Here is a 22295-nt window from a genome sequence, read left to right as displayed (position 1 = left end):
AATACTAATGGTAAGTAGTTCCTGGATTTATCTTCAGGGCATGAACTAATCAATACTGATACCATGTTGTTGTTATTATTATTACAGGCTACTCCATGGAGTCCTTCCAGCATAAAGAATTGCACAAATTCATTTGTAGAGAAGACACAATAAACAAGAAAAGTCTCATTGTTTATGTTATAGTGATATGTATATGTATTGATTATGATAGTAATACTGGTTCAGGTTACAAAAATATACACAGCATTTTTTAATTTTGGCAGTGATCATCACTTAGCTTTAAGCAGGATAAAAATGAAAATCACATTGAAAAGAATAATAGATAAGAAAGTTTAAAAATGAATTAAAGTTTGGCAGCTTTTACAGATAAACTGAAGAAACAAGTATACAAACATTATTGAAAAAATAAATAAATACACGAAAGTGAAAGAGTTCAAAAGAAGAACCAAGCCTTGGAATTTCAGTGGGAAACTCTAAAGGAAACGTTGATTAATTCAGTTGGAGGGGAGGCATGTGATGAAGCTGTCTGCAAGGATAGAAAAATTAGAACTCATAGTGGACCCAAGAATATTATATTAATAAATTATCCCAAAAACCTTAGTAGGGTTTCTTTACTAAGATTTTTCATACATATCTTTTATATTTGTATATTGCTTCCATTTCCTTATTTTTTTCTGTTTTGTTTTTGAGGGAATGCTAAGCAGACTAATTATGTTTTCTTTATGGTTTTTTTTCTCCATTTTCATTTCAACCTTAATCCTTTTCTTTTTTATTGTTTTTAAGACCCGCCCAGTTCTAGGTTGTCTTATGAATTATTCTTTATTAATGTTTCCATTCTTCTTTATCTTTACTTATTTTGTCCTCTTTTAGGTAGAGATGACAGGATTTTTCTTCCAGAAATTTCATTCTGCAAAACAGACATGTATATCTCTTACATGTGAAGTTGTTTGTTGAATAATAATATAGTCAGTTATCTATTTTGTTACTTTAGCATGCCAAGCATATTCTTATATATTTTATCTACAAAGAGTATTAGTTATCTTTTTTTTTTGAAAATTATTTATTTTAATTAGTTATTTTTATTTTTGAAAATGCTAAAATGCAGTAATCTCTGCCATAATTATTTATGCAAATTTAATATTTAGCTATAATATTTGTGATTAGTTTATTTCCAACTTTAACCATGAGGTATTTTGCTATTAATATATGCATGTATTTTGATGTTTTTGTAGCTCTTCATAAAATCATTCAGAATCTGCTTTTCTGTCTTCTTCAAGGATATTTACTCTTATAATATCTGATTGCTTCTGTTATTTTTAATAATGCTTTACAGTATTGATGATTTTTGTATTTAGAAAGAAGCATTTTAGGAAATTTGGCTAGTTGTTGTAGACCACTTACATTATGCAATATTCATCACTGGGGGAGGGGGATAAAATTCTGTCTGTTTTAATTATAAGAGGTTTCTTAACTGGTTCCCTCCTCTTAGTTCATTGTGGTCTTATGGTCGACTGCAGGGATGACTGGGGAGCAATCCCAGGCAGAGATGGCTAAGGCAGTTTAGATAACTAGCCACCTAGGTACCATTCATCATCATCAGATTTTAGTTTCAATTGGTCTTTTGGTTGTTCAACTGCAAGAGACTGGTGAAAGCATTTGGCTATATGATGTGATATAAAAGAGCTGAGGTTTCTCTCTCATGCTATCTGGCTGTCTTTTCTTTCTCTTAATACTATTAGGCAATCCTGCACCTTTTCTAACTACTTCAGGCCTATGATGAACATCCATTTACTTTTTACATCAGTAAAGGTCGAAACAAGTCTGGTTAATGACCCTTCCCATAATGCATAACAATGTACACTTCTGAAAGGAAGTTTGCTTTTCACTATGAGATACTAAGCCATTTGATGTGAATCCATCAGCCTCTATATACAAGTAGCCTAGTTGCGAAGATACTTCATGCCAAACTTTGTTTGTTTGCACTTGGATAAAGGAATAAACAAGAATATAGTTTCTTGCAGGTTTAATTTGATGTCAATTCTGATGAAGAGTGACAGAAATAATTGCAGAAAATGCAACCAGCAGAAATGGAACATCTGTTTGAAAAAAGATTGGAGTGAACTGGTCATAATGGGTTGTTAATCAGCCTAATTGTTCTGTGTACTATATACTGAATAAAGTTCTAGAGAAATCCTAGAGGCATAATCCCAAATTCTAGAACAGTATTTAATGTTTGGATGAATTTATGATTTGCATAGAGTTAATAGCTGTTCAGAGGTGAAGTGACACTCTGAACAAAAGAGAATTTGTATTCTCTATTGCAGTATGTTCATTCCAAAGGAAGGTGGAAGTAATCCCAAGAAGAGAGATCTTATCTTCCAGCATTGCAAGAAATAATATAATTTCTTATAACACTGGAGGAAATGGATTCTGTTTTCTTAGGATATAAAACAGGGATGACTAGCATTGAAATTAACCCTCGCGGTCAAAAAAATTGCAGTGTAAGTCGCATGTATCTGAGAGATACATTCTTATTACTAGTATGTGCTAAAATGCGATAAAACATGAAAAAAAAACACTGCAAATATAATACATGATGGTTTATTTATTTTCAGTTACAATCTAGAAATTATTGAACAAAGAAACAAATAAAAATAAAATAAACCAATACCATACTGACATCAGAGTTTGCAGTATCTCTCAGATGAAATTTACTAACAAATATCACTTTTGCATTCGACTCTATCATTCTCATCATCAGACTCGAGTAACATTCGCTGAATCTCTTCAACATCTGATTGATTATCCAGTCGATATATCTTTTCACCCATTTTCAACAGTAAATAAAAAAAACAAAAACAACATAACCAATACTATACTGACATTAGAGTTCGTGGTATCTCTCAGATACAATTTACTGTCAAATATCACAAATCTTTACATACACATGTTAAACCAAACTGACAACAAAAAACAGTTCGGAATATCACTCGTGACGTATGCATGTGCAGCTAGTCATGACCTTCAAGCTATACACTGAAAGAGAGGAGACCTCCACATAGCCTTTAAAGGAATGTGGAGAAGAATCGACCAGGGCTTCTGACCTAATGTCCAATCCTCACCTTCTCGTGGTGCATCCTGTTAGGTATCTACCTGGATACTGAACGAACGAGGATGGGCTGGCAATTATTGATTTAGCCGACCAAATTGTATTCTTATTGGCTTAAACCAAGATACAAAATGATGATACAACATGACAGAATTTAATGCTTGATTGGGTGTTGCCCAGTTAAACAAGGCCCCCATTGTTTTCGCCAGGGAACCAGGGCAAACAGCGAGAAGTCAGCTACTGGAACAAATATGAAAACTCACCCCAACTCAACATCACCAGAGTTAAAGATCGGTACTATCAACATAAGAAGCCTGAATTGCAAAGAAATGGAGCTAGTTGAGGAATTAGATAAGTACTAGATCGACATATTAGGGGTGACTGAAACAAAAAAGACAAAAACTGGCGAGATCTTTCTGAGCAATAAATACAAAATGTTATACTCAGGCAAGGACAATCAAGGGAAAGAAGGAGTAGCCATAGTATTCAACACTAAGCACAAGGCTAATCTTCTTGGCAGATAGTCTCAAGTAGAGTGATGTGGGCAAATATGAGAATGGTGAACTGGACAAAGAGACTTATTTGTGCCTATGGTCCCACAGAAGGTTAAGGCAGAAATGGAGGAATTTTTTGAGGCTTTAGAGAAAGCAACTGACACAATGAAAAATGAAAAGTTGGTCCTTGTTGGGGATCTAAATAGTAGAGTAGGAAATGATTGTCAGACATACAAAAATATTTTGGGAAAATTTGTAGTAAAGAGCAAAGCTAATAATAATGGCAAATACCTGTTGGATTTCTGCTCAGGACAAGGACTGGTTATTACTAACACCATGTTCCAACATAAAAATGTGTGCAAATTCACATACAGAGAAGAAGCAAGGAATAAGAAAAGTCTCATTAATTATGTTATTGTTGATAGTGATGTTTTATTCCTGGTGCAGTTCACCAGAGTGTACAGAGGATTTGAAATTGGAAGTGATCACTATTTAGTCTTGAGCAGGATGAAATTTAATTTAATTTTGAAAAGAAGAACATGTAAGAAAGTTTTAAAGTGAGTAAAAGTTGAGCAGCTCTTAGATGTGAACTGTAGATTAAAGTACACAAAGAGTATTGAAGAAAAAATAAGAGTTTGAGAACAGGAACCAAACCTTGGAGATTCAGTGGCAAGCCTTGAAGAAAACCCTGATTGATTCAGCCAGAGAGGCATCTGGTGAGGTTGTCTGCAAGGATAGAAAAATCAGAACTCCATGGTGGATGCAGGAAGTTAAAGAGTCAGTGAAGGAAAAGAAGAAAGCATATCAAAAGTTTCTGGCAAATTAGTCAGCTTTTGCTCTTAGAGAATACAGAAACAAATGTAAGAAAGCTAAACACTGTGTAAAACTAGCTAAACAAAAGTCATAGGAAGACTTTGGTTAGAACATAGAAAATAAATTTCAAGTAGGTGACAAGATTAGAGATAATAAAGTTGCCATGAAAACTGGAGAAAAAGATAACCTTGAAGTATGGAGACTACTTCGAAAAATTGCTAAATGAAACAAGCAGTGCTAGCACAGTCATAAAAAAACACTCAACAGTCATACAGTCAGGAATACATAACCATACTTGAAGTAGAAAAAGCCATCAGAGGCTTGAAATGTGGAAAGGCAGCAGGAGTAGATGATATTCGACCAGAAATGCTGAAGTATGGAGATATAAAAGTCTTACAGTGGCTGCACTGCATAGTTCAACAGACCTGGACAGAGGGACAAATTTCTGATAATTGGAGTAAAGCTCTCATAGTACCCATATAAAAAAAAGGGAAATAAAACTGAATGTGAAAATTACAGAGGTATTTCCCTACCGAGTGTTCCTCATAAGATTTATGCAAGTATACTTGAGAAATGGTTGAGAAGAATTGTGGAAGAAAAGCTCGGGGCAAAACAAGCTGGATTCAGGCCAAATAGAGGCTGTCAAGATCAGATCTCCACTTTACGACAAATAGTTGAGAAATCATGGGAATATAACAAAGATCTGTATTTAAGTTTTGTAGATCTGGAAAAGGCATATGACAAGCTGCCAAGAGAGAGAAGCTATTCCCCATTGACACCATATTACTACAGTTATATGGTGTCAATGGGGCATTATATCAAGCAATACTTAGTCTTTATTTGAGATGTGAGTCAGCAATTAGAATTGAAGGAAGTACAGGAAGATGGTTTGATGTTAAATCTGGTGTCAGACAAGAATGTACATTATTCCCTATGTTATTTATTAGCTATATGGATCACATTATGAAGGAAAGTGATATTAAACCTGATATCAAAATTGGAGATGTTAATGTCAGCCCTTTGCTTTATGTGGACGATGTTATACTCTTAAATAAATCTGCTACCAGTCTGCAAGATTCCTAGACTAAATTGAATAAATGTTGTAATAGATATGGTGTGAAGGTCAGCAATAAAAAGACAAAGACAATGGAAATAGGCAGAAGCATTGAAAATGTCAACTGCATTGTGAACGGAGAACCCTTGTAACAAGTAAAACATTTCAACTACTTAGGCACGATTTTTAGTAAAGATGGTAAAATAAATATGGAAATAGACAATAGAATCAACAAAGCTGATATAGTAGGAAGTCAATTGAATAAATTCATATGGAATAAAAGAGAAATTAGTCGGAACACTAAATTTGCTGTATGCAAGACAGTGTTAAAATTAAACACTTGACCAAAGACTAGAGACAGCAGATATGAGAGTTCTGAGAAAGATTAGAGACACAAGCAGATGGCATCAATGGCAATATTATATTAAACAACGAGGATATTAGGAAAGGACTTGGCCTTGTCAGCTTCCAGGAATGCATTAGCAGAGCTAATCTCATGTGGTATGGTCACTTAAAAAACAGAATGAGCAAGGAAAGATTACCAATGCAAGTGTTCTCTGCCAGGTTGGCAGGAAAACGAGCCAGAGGAAGACCAAGATATAGGTGGATTGATACAGTAAAAAGTGCCTTAGAAGATCGGAAATATAAGATCTGATAAATGTCAAGGTTACCAAGCTATTTTAAACCTGGTTTTACTCCATTTCCCAAGTAAGCAAACAGACAAACAAGTCAAGTTTGCGCCTGCAAGTGTTGCAAGTTTAGCTGATCCCACAGGTGGCGCAAGACCTACCCAATTCATGGTAAAAGTAGTATAAGCTCTGATCACTAATCTTAATATTTACCCGTAATGCAAAGCACATCTCCTAGAGGAGATGTGTGATGTTTTGTATTAAAGGCAAGGGGGCCACTACCCAGACCAGTTTCGACCTTTATTGAAGTCTCATCAGTGGGAGCCAGGCTAGAAATACCAAGATTTTAGTAATACAAAGCTCATAAGTATTTTACCAGAACAAGTTACCATAAGGTGTTTTAATGGAGTAAAAAATGGAGTAAAACCAGGTTTAAAATAGCTTGGTAACCTTAACATTTATTATACCCAAGGTAAAATACTTTCTACATTTATATCTCCTCCTGAGATTTTTATTTAATAAGGTTAAAACACCTTATGGTAACTTGTTCTGGTAAAATACTTATGAGCTCTGTATTACTAAAATCTTGGTATTTCTAGCCTGGCTCCCACTGATGAGACCTCAATAAAGGTCGAAACCGGTTGGGTAGTGGCCCACTTGCCTTTAATACAAAACATCATACATCTCCTCTAAGAGATGTGCTTTGCATTAAGAGTAAATATTAAGATTAGTGATCAGAGGTTATACTACTTTTACCATGAGTTGCCTTGGTCTTGCATTACCTGTAGGATCAGCTAGACTTGCAGGCGCAAACTTGATTTGTTTGTCTGTTTGCTTACTTGGGAAATGGAGTAAAACCAGGTTTAAAATAGCTTGGTAACCTTAACATTTATTATACCCAAGGTAAAATACTTTCTACATAAGATCTGATAATGTTGGAGTCTTGACAAGTAACAGACTGATTTGGTGGAAAATTGTAGATAGCAAGTTAGTAATGATGTAAATTTTTCATGTAGTGCTATCATATCGTGTACATCCCTTGAGGGTACATGGCGGGAATTTGACGATGATGATGAAGATGAAGAACAATTTGCATGTATCTGTCTGATCAGCTGCGACCTCTGCAGGGTTAAGAAGGTTATGAAAGTTGCAATGAAGTATAGTTTGGGACTTTGAGTTTTATGTTGTTGGACAGTCATGTTTTGGTGAATAAAATAGCATGAACAAACAAAACATAGTTGGGTTAAGGATAAAATCAAGAATATAATTTTTTTTCATTACAAGCAACAAAAAAAAATTCTGTTAGAGACAATTCTTTTAGAGACATTGAGACAAAACTTAAATTTTTAATTGTCTCAATGTCTCTAAGAGAATGTGACCAACAATGAGAGAAAGTAATTTCTTTCATTTCTGCTACATTCTCCTAAGTAAAAAAAAAAAAACCCTTAAAATTTCTATTTCAGAAAGGATGCATATTTAACCACCTTACCGGCCATTATGGATCAAATACTCATCCTCATACTCTTCACATCCATCATATATTTCAATGTAATATCAATGGTATTAAAATTTTAATGTGCATTTTGCATCCATTGATAACCTTGACATCTATAGATGTCTTGGCTGGTTACATGATTAAGTGATTTCATGCAGCTATGGTATTTTATGTACATTTTTGCCAATCCATAAGTCTTTGGGGACAGAAGTTGAACCTAGGATTGTAAGACTTGGGTTTCCAAATTATTTCAAATGACTAGGATGCAACATTATCAACTAATTTAAGAAGTGCATTTTTTTTGTGATTGAGTTAGATATAAGTTGATCAAATAATAAGCAGTTCAGTCTATGAGTAAGACAGACATTTTATCTGCGTAATCAGAGGAGTTAACAAGTTTTGCCTTTTCCAACCCATTATCTGTACACAGTACAAACGTAGCGTAGGTTGATTAACTACCTTCTCGTGTATGGGCTCAATACAAAAAAAAAAGTTAATATTAGCATTGCTCTTATATGCTTTGGCAGCAGTGATAATAAATATATCACAATAAATAAATCTCAGTTCACGATTTCTCCCGATATCTCAGCCCTATTTCAGTTCACAATGAACTCAGGCTATTTCGTTTGGCAAGGAAAGTTCTACAAACAGATAGAGGGTACAGCCATGGGTTCACCGCTTTCCCCACCCTTGGCCAATTTCTTTATGGAGACATTTGAAGAGAAAGCCTTAAACTCCGCCCCACAAAAACCCACTATTTGGCTTCGTTATGTGGATGATGTGTTTGCTATTTGGCCACATGGCTCAGACACACTCCACTCCTTCCTAACACACTTAAACAACCAACACCCCAGAGTCCAGTTCACCTTAGAAAAAGAGGAAAATAACACCCTCCCCTTCCTAGACACTTTAATCACCTGCCAGCTTGGTGGATCTTTGGTTTCTCTGTTCACAGAAAACCCACCCATACTGGTAGATACATTCACCAGCAGTCCCACCCCCCCTCACAACAATATGGGGTTATAAAAACACTATATAACAGGGCAAAATTAATCTGCTCAGATGACAAGGCCCTAACTACTGAACTAAACCACATCCTCAACACTTTCTTAGCCAATGGCTATAATCCCAAAAAAATCCAAAAAAAAAATCCAAAAAATACTAAAACCAGTAAACCACAACCCCCCTCCCCTCCTCCACAATAAAGATTACACCAAGTCTATCACCATCCCCTACATCCAGGGCACCTCTGAGAAAATAACCAATATCCTCAAAAAATATGACCTTACTTCCTGTTACAGACCATATAAAAAGTTGGCATCCCATATCCGCTCTACCAAAGACCAACCACTTCCCCTAGACCTACCTGGTGTATACCAGGTCCCTTGTAGCTGCAAATTGTCCTACTTTGGCCAAACAGGCAGAACAACAAATATCAGGATTTCAGAACACCAAGACTACATCCGGTTCCACCAGTACAGCCGCTCTGGGCTGGCAGACCATGCCTTAGATAACCACCATAAAATTCGTTGGAAGAAAACAAAAATAATTCATAGCAACAAGTTTAAATATGAAAGATTATTCAAAGAATCTTCAGCAGCTCTAAAAAACGTTCCTAACCTCAACAAATTTGGGTGCATGAAACTACCCCAAATTTGAGAGACTTACATTATGAGAACTTCAGCCCAACTGCCAAGACTACCAAATTAGCCCGCCAGAGGGCACCATTAGGACTTTAGGAACAATATTAGTTTCTTGCTTTCTTCCTCATTTGCTTTGTGTTAGTGCCTGCGTGCACATACCATATCTTTATGTTCCTGAAGATGGCAATGTGACGTTGCCGAAATATAGAAGTTATTCATTAAAGTTACCTTTAATTAATATACTTTATATGCGTTGTTAATTCCGTAAACTAATCACCAGTTATTCTCATGTAGAATTCATGATATAAACATTCTCATGTAGAATTCACCACAATTAAATCAATTTAATTGTGGTGAATTGTGGTGAATTCTACATGAGAATGTTTTTTTTAGGTTTGTTTTTATAGGATATTGCCTGTGTCCAGCAAGATATTATTTCCAGTATTTTTACCCTCCCTTGAGCTGGAGATAGAGATTAATTTAGACACCTTACATCTCCTGTATACAAATCTAGTTTCGCTATCCCATAGACCTTTCTATGTTTAACCATCTATAGAGGGCCAATTATATGCAATTTTCTGACTTCCTTAACAAGAAGATTGGTTATATTTTCTTGGCAGGTACACCACAGTTATCCCAGAGGAGAACTAAGTCTCTTTTCTATAAGACCAGCTTATTCACTTTCAGTTGAAAAATTACTTTTATTCTTTTATATCAGCAATAACGAAAATCAAAACTCAAGTCTTTTTCAAACAAAGGATCTGAGTGTGTGCTACAAGAATGCTCCCCATTGTGCTTCACTTTTTGTCTATTTTTTGAATAAAGTTCTTGTTTATTTATTATCGTGTTTTAATACCTTCTTGTAAACTGCTAAAATCATCTCATTTGCTATTTGTTTTTATATAGTATCACTTTGTATAAAAAAAAAAATTCCATTGCAATTATCAGTTTATCACTTTTTAATTATAGGAATGACCAGGATAAATAAAATAATATAGTGATTTATAACTGTCTCTTTCATGTATATTCAGAAAACTATTTATTCATAATTAACATACATGCATGCACACTTTCTAGCAAAATTTTATCTCTTCAGGTAAATAGACAGTCATTTTTATTAATCACAGAAAAATCATTTATATCTTTTAATAGGGATATGTTTGCGCATGCATGGATTTCAAGATTGTTCAAAAAAATATTGACTCTCCTTTAATAATGATTTTTAAAGATTGAAGAGTATGCTTTGTTCTAGTGGTAAAAGGTTAATTAACTTTACTGTTAGTGTCATTAATGAAATGTATTCTAGAAGATTATCTTTCTATAATGAAAATTATTTTACATGGTGAAAAAAAATGTATACTTACTTATAACTGGGATACTTTATTTGACAGTACATTTATTTAAGGCTGCTGACACTTTCTGAGGTTATAAACAACACTGGATAAAAAAGAGAGGAAAAGGCAGTTAAATTTCATTATCTTATCTCATGAGCAAGTTTGATAAGTTTATCCAACCAAATTAATAAAGCTATTCTCTGTCTATGGTTGATGAAATAGATAAACATCCTAACCATTTTTTTACAAATGCCTTGTGGTCAAATATTAAAAAATGCATTTATTTTTATCAGAATATTAAAAGGATAAAATAGAAATGCTGTATTTCACATAAGAGATGTATGTCAGAGTAACACACCTCTAAAGGTTACTGAAATCCACAAATTACTTTTCCTCATTTTAAAACTGAAGTATCTATAGGAAATTACAGTATACTTTTTCTCAGCTGTTGGAAAATTGGTCTAATATAGTGAATAAATAATATTTAGTTTTCATTACTGTTGTTACAGTATTCTGTTAGGTATCAGAGTGTAGATCAGCACTCAAAAAATTTGGATATTATCTTATCTCAGTGAATTATTATAATCTAATCAGTACTTATTAAATTGGTTTCATTTTCCATGTTTAAATATGTATAACATACATACATTCTCTTTGTTATACTTTGCACTAGAGTTATCTCTTCAAGATAAATATTATTATCTAAAGGATTTAGGCACATATTAGAAATTTTTGTAATAAATTGTGACACAAGTCATGGCTGAACAGAAGTATTGTTTAAACAGTGGTTATATAGCTTATAATTCATCTGGTCTGTTGGAAAAAGATCATCATAATAAACTTCTAGTAAAGACTAAAGAAAGAAGAGAAAGCAGTCATATATCAAGATCATCATCAGTCTGAAAAGAAACAGCCAGAATATAAGATTTATGACAGACCAATTCCTATTAATAATTCTCTACAAGTAAAATCTGAGCACTCTGTAAAAAAAGAAGCAGTGATTGCAAATTCCATTCCAAAGATCCCATCAGAAAAATCATTAACCATGCATGATATCCATGAAATTACTGAAACCCCTGCATTATGCTTTAGTGATTTGCATAGTGACTCACCTGACTTTCAAGAATTAGTAAATAGCATCACAGAAGAAAAGGAAGAATTTAGTTCTTCCAGTTTCATATGGACAAAGAGGAACTGTTGGACAAAGTTCTGCTGGAGTAAAAGTAAACATTCACATTTCATAAGTTATATGAAAGAACAGGAATTGATGTCTAAAAAACACAGGTTAGTATCTACAGTTTTTTTTTTTTTTTTCATTAAGCCTTATATTGCTGTTTAATGGCAGTTTTAATCTATAAAGCTTGCTTAACAGTATTGGCTAAATGGTATCATTATTAAGCCTCTTCATCTTTTTTTCATACAATCTCTGCACCTTCATAACAAGCTATCTTTGCCATCCATGTGTGGAATACTGTTCATGCACATCTGCTACAAAAGCAGTATTGCACATATGAATAATAAAAATTGACATCCATTTAGTGTGTCATACTAAACTAGAATTATATTTCATATCTGTAATATTGAGGCATACTAAATGAAATGGTAGAGAGGCATTTGGGTTAAAAATATGAATATTCTGCTTGAAAACACGTGCAAAATAACTTTAAACAAAAAACATGCTTTTCTAACAACAATATTTCACACACACGCACACACACATATTTCATTTTTTCTATATTTATTTTTTTTCCATATTTATATATATTAATAGAGTACGTATACAGTATGCACATGGAGTGTGTAAAACTGCTAATCAGAAATTTGACGATAATATTTATTAATATTATTATTAATAATATATATTATTAATAATACTCAAACCCTCCTTATACATCTTCCAGGTATGTCCCTTGTTCTACCCTCTTCCCCCAGTCTCTGAAAAATTTCTTCCACATTAACCTAGTAATAACCCTTTATCAACTTCAATTTCTCAATCATGTGTTCTCTCCCTCCTATTCACAAGGCCTTGCAAATTTTATTCCCTCAATCTGTCTTCATATCCTACATCCCAAAGACCAGTTACGACCTTACTCGGTCTTCTCTGGACCCTTTCCAACATTTCCTCATCACCATGAAAACTAAGGGAACAAATCTGTGCCCAATAATCCACAAGATCTTATATAATGGAACCAGAACCTCTTTATTTCTGCACATTAAAGTCCTCCTAATCATTGCCATTATCTAATGTGATGACTTCACAACTTGTGCAGTGTGACCTCTGAACTTCACATCATTGTTCAGCACCACACTAAAGTCTCTTGTCTCTTCATCTTCTTCCAAAATTTCTCCACGAAGAGTATACTTTACATTCCATTGTTGCCTACCAAATTTTAGAACCTTATACTTTACATCCCCATTTATTGACTACATTTTTCATAGCATTCTACAGAAATTTGTGGTATGTGCTGCTTGCAGCATGTACACATCCTGGTAGTTAGAAATGTGGCAGGTGAGAGAACAGGGAGTACATGTCTGCAGAAAATGTAGAAAATGAGAAGAACTTTGTGATTTGGAAATTAGCTTAACAGACCTCAGCAGAATTATGTCAGAAACAGATAAATACTGACTGAGAAAGAGAGACAAGTAGCATGATTGAGGGTGAGGAAAACGAGTGGAATGTTGAGGAAGGGTAGGTAGCTTGCAGAGAGAGAGAGAGAGAGAGAGAGAGAGAGAGAGAGAGAGATGTACTGAATGAGGAAGTGGAATGTATCAGGAATGAGATGAGAAACATGAAAGACGAGATTAGGCAACTGGAAATAATGGATGCAAAGTTAATCGGAGTAGAAGTGAAAGAGAGAGAGTGTTATGGAATGATAGGAGAACCAGTAAAAGAAAGTAAATGAGAGAAAGGCAAGACGGTGCTGGAACCAGGAATGGAAATATGGCAGGACAACAGGTAATTGGGGCGAAAAAAGAAAGAAAGCATTTAAGGAGAGAAAATGAGGCTTACAGCAAGGAAGAAATAGTAAAAGGTGTGATGGACAGAGACTCTGTGGTATACAAGATAGAATGTGAGAAAAGTGTTTGCCTGGAGGAACGATAGATACTGTGAATGCGATTATTAAACAAGGTGAAAGGGTGGATGAGATGAGATCTGAGCTTCATGCTTCAGGTTGTACTGAAGAAGACAGAGAGAGAGAGAAGATAGTGAATGTGTTGCCCTGGTATGATAATGCACAGCTGTGGAGAAGAGCATTTCACAAAAAAAAAATTTAATAATGGCCCTCATCTCTCTCTCTCTCTCTGTCTTTGAATTTCTTCAAAATCTCTGACATGTCTGTCTTCTTATATCCTAAAAAGATAAAGAACAAATTATTACAATTGGATGAAACATGGGGGGGGGGGGGTAAAGGGTTTTAAGATATGTTCTTTCTTGTGGTTATATCAGTTGCTTTAATATCATTTTAGTTCTAGGTGTTTATCGGAACTTTTTCAGTCGTATTTACCAATAGCCTTTCCCAGCTTCAAACATCTGCAAATGAATATCCCTCTGCAATTCATTGACAGTGTCATTGATATAAAGGTTAAACAGTACAGGTTCGAGCACTGAGCTCTGTGGCAGAATGTGCCTTTTCCTCATCAACTGCTCTTGTCGCTTTATTATAAAAGGCAGTTATATTACTAAAACAAGAACACCAATTAGCAAATCCATGCTGACACTCACAATAGCATTACCCTCATCTACCCAATGCTGTAAATGATCTCTCACTAATTTCTCCAAAATCTTAACAACTACAGATGAAATACAAACTGGTCTATAGTTTAAATTATAGATGCCAAGAAATTATATTATTGGTTTAATCCTTTATCCAAATGTAAGCAAACAAATCTTGCTCTTGAACTATTTTTAGGACTGGGCAACTCGTATATAGAGGCTCATGACTTCACATCACTTGCCTTAGTATTCCATAATGCGAAGCACATATCCTTATGGACATGTATAATGTTATGCATTATGGGAAAGGTCACTACCCAGACCGGTTTTAACTTTTATTGAGGTCTCATCATTAGGAGCCAGACCCAAAAGTGATACCAAGGTTGAAGTTATGCAGAAGTCATATTTCCATATATGAGTAGCCAAAAGGTGTCACCCCTTATTAATAAAATACTCTGGATTAGAGATAGAGGTTAGATGTTTTTCCACTTGTTTATACTGTAAATTAAAGATGCCAAGAAATTATATTCTTGGTTTAATCCTTTATCCAAGTGTAAGCAAACAAAGTTTGTGCCTGGTCTATAGTTTGACATTTCCAGTCTGCTACCATCCTAATGCAATGACACTATCTTACCCTCCCAGGGCACCTTTTTCACAGCCAGATTTTCATTGAAAAGCCAGGTATAGGTGCTGTCAGTTCTTGAGCACATTCTCTCAAAACCCATGGCAAAATCCCATCCAGTCCCATTGCTTGATTGACATCTAGAGTACTCAGGATTTGAAAGACACTTCTGAACCTGTCCTGTCTCTCTAGTATTAAAACTTACTTCTCCAGGAATAAATACCCCAATAAAGTGTTCATTGAACAACTCCACTATGTCCTTTGCATCAGTTACTCTGTTCCCTTTTATCCAACAATGTCATTCTTCCTCATACTGACTGCATAACAAAAGAATTCCATAGGATTTTCTTTGAATATCAGAGCCAATCTCTTTTCATATTCCAATTGTGACTTCCTTATACTAGCTCTCTACTGGTTTGAGTCTTACATTCTTTATACATCTACTCTCTATGCCTCTCCTTACATCTCTTCCATAAGCATTTTACTTGCAATTCTTGTTTGATATTGTTTGTCATCCACTTTACACCAAATTGTATTCTCTTGTTTACTTATGGAATATAACTTGGTATTATTGCTAAGAAATATTCCTTCACAAGTTCACAAGACAACAGATGCCCCATGTCAGGAAGACCATCCAGAGTAATCACACCTGAAAACATTGATGCAGTGCATGCAGTGATCCTTGATGATAGACAAATACCAGCCAAAAACATTGCAAAGACTCTGGGGATATCTAGGGAATGAGTTGGGGGTCATTATCCACCAATATCTGGACATGCAGAAGCTTTCAGTGAAGTGGGTTTTTAAACATTTGAATGCTGACCAGAAGAGAGAAAACGTTCTGTCTCAAGGGATTTTGGCTCATGTTGAGAAATCAGGTGCAAATTTCTTGGCTCATATTGTAACTGTTTATGAAATATGGCTTTATCACTAGGACCCAGAGACCAAACAATAGTCCATGGAGTGGAGACACAAAGATTCTCCACAGCAAACGAAGTTCCAAATCCAAAAGTCAGTAGGGAAGGTTCTTGCCATTGTCTTTTGAGATGTGGATGGTGTAATCCTCAAGGTAAATCTATTACAGCAGTTTATTCAACAGCTCTGAAGGAAAAACCCTGTGTGAAACAGCAAAGGCATGTTGCTTTTGCAGGACAACTCACCTGTTCACACTGGTCATGAAACCCAGTAGACAATACCCAATGGACTTTCAATGTCTGTCTGTCTGTCTGTCTGTCTCACCCACCCTATTTGCCAGACCTGGTCCTATCTATTTCCTATTCCCAAATTTAAAGAAGCACTTGAAAGGAACAAACTTTACCATAGATGATAAAGTCATATCTGCAGCTGAGGACTGGTTTGTGTAACAAGGGAAAGACTTTTTTCTTGTAGGATTGCAAGTGATGCAGCAGTGTTGTAACAACACTTCATGGGGAATATGTAAAATAATGCATGAGTTACATGGCTCTACCTCAGTTCCCTTCATGTTTGATTATCACAACTTTTCAGCATACCCTCATAGTGCAAATGTGGTAGCTCTGCAAGAGGATTTGAATAAACTGGACAGATGGGAAAATGAATGGGAATTTCAGTTTAATTCAGCTAGATGAAAGTCTTGAAGTTTGGGATACATCATTGGGAGGTTGCATACCTCTGTTGGAGGAAGTGTGTGTGTGTGTGGGGGGGGGAATCTGGGGGTGACTGATAGAAACCTCAAACTCAGGGAACGTATTGCAAAGGTGGTGATGGTAACCCAGAGGATTGCTGTAATACCGAGAAGGATGCTGACCTGCAAAATAAATAGAGTTGTCATTCCATTGTATAAAGCCCTGATCAGAATCAGAACACACCTGAACTATTGTGCTCAAATTTGGTCCCCAAGATTTGAAGGGAATAAATTAACTGTGGAACGAGTGCAGAAGGATAACAAAGATATTATAATATGTGTACAATATTACTTATGAGGACTGGCTGAGGGAATGTGGACTATAGAGTTTGGTAGATAGAAGATGGAGAGATGATATGATTTAAACTTTTATAATGTTGAGAAGTAGTTACAGGGTCGACACTGCGAAGTTCTTTCATTTGGTGGAGCAGTGGGAAGAAGCAAAGACAAAGGAACATGTTAATCAGGTACCTATTGATACGTACCTTCCACATCTGGGGGTGGGGGGAGAATCTACTATCCACTTTCTGTGGACCCATGTGGTTGCAGTCAGCTCTGCAGAAACAGCTACATCCAGGTCCTATCTCTCACAGCCCACATAGAAGCTGGATACCAAAATGGTTTAAAAACAGGTATACTACCTGCATAGACCCTAACATCAGCTTATGAGACCATGTTGAAGAAATGCTTACTGCATAAAGCAGCCAAAATAATCAACTGCCAAAAACCTCTAAAATTACTAGAACAAATTCTCTGAGGTTTAAAAGATTTTTTTATTTTCATCTGAATTTACAAAAAGCAGAACATTAATTCTGCAGGATGAATTGGCCACAAGGATTTGTTCTCACCCCAGCTTTATTCAACCTGTATGCAAGTGATATCTTGCCAACAGCTAGTCAAAAGTTTATCTGTGTTGATGACATAGCTATCCCTTGTTACATTGGTGTCACACTTGACTGGTGTCTAACTTACCAAAAAGATTTGGAAAAACACTAAGTTAAAGTTATCCACCAGGAACAACATAAACAAGCTGATAGGCACAACTTGGGGTTGTAATGCTTTTAGAACAGCAGCCCTGGATTTGTTCTTCCCTGTTGTAGCATACTGTTCACCTGATTGGAGCCAAAGTCATCTCATGACTCTTGTGTACACCCAGCTTAACATAACAATGGAAATCATCTTTGGTACCTTATGATCTGCTCCTCTCCCATGGTTATTTGTTTTTTCTCATGTCACTCATTCATGCTTCAGAAGCTACCATCAAAGAAATTTAAAAAAAAATCAGAAATAACAAGTACCTTCCTATATATTGCTGACTTGAGAGGTGTTGAGATAGATTCCTGAAGGTTTGATAGTTGGATATGTAATCAGATCCAATGAAAATCATCTCTGGTACCTTAAGATCTGCTCCTCTCCCATGGTTATCTGTTCTTTCCCCTATCACTCATTCATACTTCAGAAGCTACCATCAAAGAAATAAAAAAAAAAATCAGAAATAACAAGTACCTTCCTATATATCAAGACAACTCTCCACCTCCAACTTTCCACCTACCTTCATATCTCCCATATGGCTAGTGGAAGTGGCAGATGATGTTCCACAGGACTGGTAGAGAAGACATTGGAATGAACCACATACAAGGAGCTGATTACATATCCAACTATCAAACCTTTAGGAATCTATCTCAACACCTCTCAAGTCAGTGAAACAGATTTAGGACCGTACAAGGCCACTGTACCTACTGTGAAATTCCCTGCTGTAGAGAAGTAACCATTTTGCATGTATGGTGCTGTGCAGATGATGCATCATATCACTGATGACTCCTAGAAGGCCTCAGGAACTTGCATTTACTCCCAGATAGTGCCATCGATTGGTTCATGAAGTCTCAATCTGCATATAGTTTGATCATTAATTTCTTGTATTTTTCTCCATACACTAAATAAATAAAGCATTTTCTACTTTGGCTTAAGCCAATAAGAATTATATTTGGTTGGCTAAATTCCAGATTGCTAGCCCATCCTCATTCATTCAGTATCCAAGAAAATACCCTATTTATGGAATGCACTATAAGAAATTTAAGATTGAACATTAGGTCAGAAGTCCTAGTTGGTTCTCTGCATTCCTTAAAAGATTATATGGAGGTCTCCTCTCAGTTATCCATCTTTCACTCTTGGTGATCCCTTCGATAAATTTAAGAAGTAAAAATCAAATGAATTCCAATGGAAACACATCATGTTTGTAAGTTTGTTGCCAAGGTGTGATAGGAGTTTTGCAACAAAAATAAGGAGTAAATTGGGGAACATGAGTAAGTGGAATTATTTATGAATGTTAAGACATGTTGGAACTTGCTGCTTTTATATCATTTTAATATCTTCAAGACTATTTAAGTGTATTAAATAGATTCTTAACATATTTAATCAAATACATCAACATTCAGCTGGACCATGATTTGAATAATCCATTAAAGCCAATTCATTTGACTGCCAAAGCACTTAGTAGATAAGATGCAACTCTTTGACTCCAACAGATTTGGCAGTTAACTTGTTAACAAAGTTAAGGAAAACCTAATGTGACTTAGGCTGAGAATTGTTACTTAAAATGGAAGCTGTATAAAAGAGCATAGATAAACACTGATGTATCACCAAAACAGATGTTAGCCTCCCCAACATATGCATTTAAGAGACTTGTTTCTGGTGAAAATACTGAGTGTAATAAAATCCAGGAAAATTCAATTGGAAATATTGTGGAGGTCAATGCAGAAAAAAATGTTAACAATTGAAGAATTCTAATGAATTTTAGAAGGTTGCAGGAAATTCTTTATTGTTGCTGCTGTGAATCAAAACAAAGAAAAGAAACAGAAAACTTGGAAAAATTCAGCCAATTTAGCTAATGATTCAGATAGTATCAACAAATACTGAAAGAATATAGTTCACAGGCTTAAGTGTTGGACATTACTGCCAAAACAAAATTAAATTATAACAGGATGCCTATTGACTGGTTATATTTTGGTGAATTTCAAACCAGCATCTTGAGAAAACATGTTATAGTTTATACTTGACAACGAGTAAGTGAAATTATTCAAATCATAACAGACAAAAGATCTAAAGTCCTAATTTGGCACACTCTAATATTGTATAAAAGAAGTATTACTGTTGGCCAGGAGTTGAACTTAAGATGAAAGTCTCCCAAATTTTTGGCAGATTAATGCAGCTACACTTGTTAATGTTAGGCAATGTTTCATGACCATTGCTGATTCTAAAATAGGCTTTCTGACCTGTAAATACTTCTATATAGCATTGGTTTTCTTCCATCTAATCCTCTGTGAAGAGGTGTCCTAAGTGTTGTCTGCTAGTTCTAACTTACCATAATAATGGTAGCGAATGTATTTCTTATGTTCTCCGAGGCAGATATTAACAGTCTTCCTGTCTATACATCCACAGTATGCTAAGTCACAGGGAACTTATATTATAGGATATGTTAGGAGATGGAGTTTGTCTTTAGGAAAGAGTATTAGTTGCTAATTTGACATGTGGTTTGGATGTGTGTGAAGGTTATATTTTATGAGTATTTTGGCCATCTTTTCAGATGCACCTCGGATATATATATATATTTAATGTTGAGCCCATACATGAGAGGTTGGTTAATCAACCTATAGTACATTAGTACCATATATAGGTAATGGGTTGGGAAAGGAGAAACTTGTTTATATTTGATTTAAAAGCCTGTATGTTGTATTCCTTGGGAAATACATCAGGGAGGAAAGACTGTTCCTCAGTACAGCAGTAGCAGGATGAAGGAGGACTGAAACATGTTCTTGGGGTTTCAAGGTGTACTGTGAAAGGATGTTGGGTGGCAGCTGTATGTGTTCCAGTGGGCTTAATACTGAGTGGGGGAATTATTGATGCTATTTTAGATGCCATTTCAGGTGGAAATATTTATAGAATACTCAAATTTCAGAGACCAAACATCTCTGTGAAAGTTGGGGGGGGGGGAAGTAAGCTGGTAATAGATGGGTCATTTATCAATCTAATTGCTCTCCTCTCTATCGAGTCAAGCATTTTGAGGGAGCTTTTAGGAACACTCCAAATGTGAGAGCAGTATTCAATAGCTGGGCAGATTTGTGATTTATATAAGGTTAACAGCTGTTTAGAGGTGAAGTAACGTCTTGAGCAAAACAGAAATCCTAGTTTTTTGGAAGCTGAGGATGCAATGGTTGTAATGTGTTTATGCCATGTCAGGATAATTCCAAGAAGAGAAATCTCATCTTGTCTTGAAATTTGATTGTTTTAAAAGTAATAATGGAGTAAAATGGTTCTCTTTTGTGAGAAATAAGACAGACACATTGAAATTGATGAGGTTATCTGAGCCCCATTGGAGGATGGCCTGGAGATCAGAATTGAAGGCAGTGATTATTGATGTTCTGTAGGTTGAAGTAAGTTGTGTTTTGTTAGGTTTGTCAAATGAAAATGAGGAGTGCAGTGTGCTGTCATCTGTGAAACTGTGTATTGGGTTGGTGGTAAACTGCATTAGGTTGTTAATATACAGAAGGAAGAGTGCTAGTGAGAGAACTGAGCCTTGTGGAACCCTGGCATTAGTTGGATTGTGAGAAGATAAAGAATATGTGATACCATCATACATAGTGTGCATCCAGATTTCTCCTTGCGATTTGTTCAGAGATGGGTGATATATGAGAGTAGATCTCCTGATCAGCAGCGATGGAATCCGTACTGGTGGTTGCTTAATAGCTGGGTGCCTTCAAGGTAGTGTAGAAGTTGAGAATTGATGTTTTCTCCATCACTTTAGATAGAACTGAGGTGAGTGAGATAGGGTGGTAGGTAGATGGTAGTGATTTGTTTTGTTGCCCTTCTTAGGAATGGGTTGAATTATAGGCCAATATCTAGGCTTTGGGATAGGTATGAGTGTAGTAAGAGTATGTACAGGTAGCATTGGATAGGAGCCAGTTCCAGTGCACAAACCTTTAGGACAATTGGAGGAATGCTATCGGGGCCAAGAGACTTTTTTTGTGTATAATTTAGACTATAGATTTCTGATCTCTTTCTGGCAAAAGGATATAGGGGCATTTGGGAATTTACCATTTTCAGTTATGCATGCATGGAGGCAAAAGCGCGAAGCCAGGAGATTAGTTTTTCTGTAGGTAACGATGCAATAGAGGCATCTGGGTATGATAAGGAATAGTGTTGGGTGAAAGTTACTACCAATTGCTTTGGCAAGAGACCAAAAGGCACAGCTACCATTTCGACAGGCTGCAAGTTTCCTGCCTTTTGCCCATTCAAATTCTGTTTTGGAAGCGTTGATAGTTTTCTTGCATATATTTCAGTATAAGCATTGAAGGAGGATGGAGTTCTTAATTTGAGTCATTATGGTATGCTTGATTTTTCATTTGTACAGCCTTGTCACATCTTCTGGAGAACCAGGGTTTAGTCAGGGTATGGCAGTTCAGAGAATTACAGGGAATGTACTTTGGTGATACGTTCGGTACATGTTTCGATTGGAAGACCGGAAACAATAGTCCAACCAATGGAATGAAGCATAGAAGTCACGGAGGCTGTCCCACTTGGCACTGTTATAATGCCAAACTACTCTTGTGTGGGAGTGGCTGTCTAAGTGTTGTTGTATGGGGGGGGGGGGGGATGAGCACCAGATTGTGGTCAGAATTACCCAGTGGGATTCACTAGATTCACTGTGTATTTGGAAGGGTCATTGGT

The 22295-nt window shown here is 35.8% G+C and overlaps 2 protein-coding genes across 5 annotated transcripts in view; one reads left to right on the top strand and one right to left on the bottom strand.

Moving 5' to 3' along the window:
• The window catches only part of LOC150102972 (transmembrane channel-like protein 7), a 482602-nt gene extending 471944 nt beyond the window's left edge, over window positions 1-10658 (bottom strand). Inside the window, exon 1 of the mRNA XM_090398586.1 lies at window positions 10602-10658. The gene's annotated coding sequence lies outside the window, so the exon portion shown is untranslated. The remainder of the gene's footprint in view (window positions 1-10601) is intronic.
• Window positions 1-22295, top strand: part of LOC150102971 (transmembrane channel-like protein 7) — a 407541-nt gene that overhangs the window by 71571 nt on the left and 313675 nt on the right. The window contains exon 1 of one of the 4 annotated variants that reach the window (XM_090398593.1): window positions 11020-11855. The exons of the other annotated variants lie outside the window; for them this stretch is intronic. Coding sequence (XP_090254719.1) covers window positions 11617-11855 — 239 coding nt within the window. The 5' untranslated portion in view covers window positions 11020-11616. Of the gene's footprint in view, window positions 1-11019; window positions 11856-22295 lie in introns of those variants that run through there. 4 annotated transcript variants of the gene reach the window in all.

Source organism: Typopeltis vanoorti, chromosome 9, assembly GCF_054136105.1.
Source record: "Typopeltis vanoorti isolate ZY-2024b chromosome 9, IOZ_Tvanoo_1.0, whole genome shotgun sequence".
NCBI classification, from domain to species: domain Eukaryota; kingdom Metazoa; phylum Arthropoda; class Arachnida; order Uropygi; family Thelyphonidae; genus Typopeltis; species Typopeltis vanoorti.
Note: the sequence above shows the minus strand (reverse complement) of the source record. Positions and strands in the feature narration are given on the sequence as shown.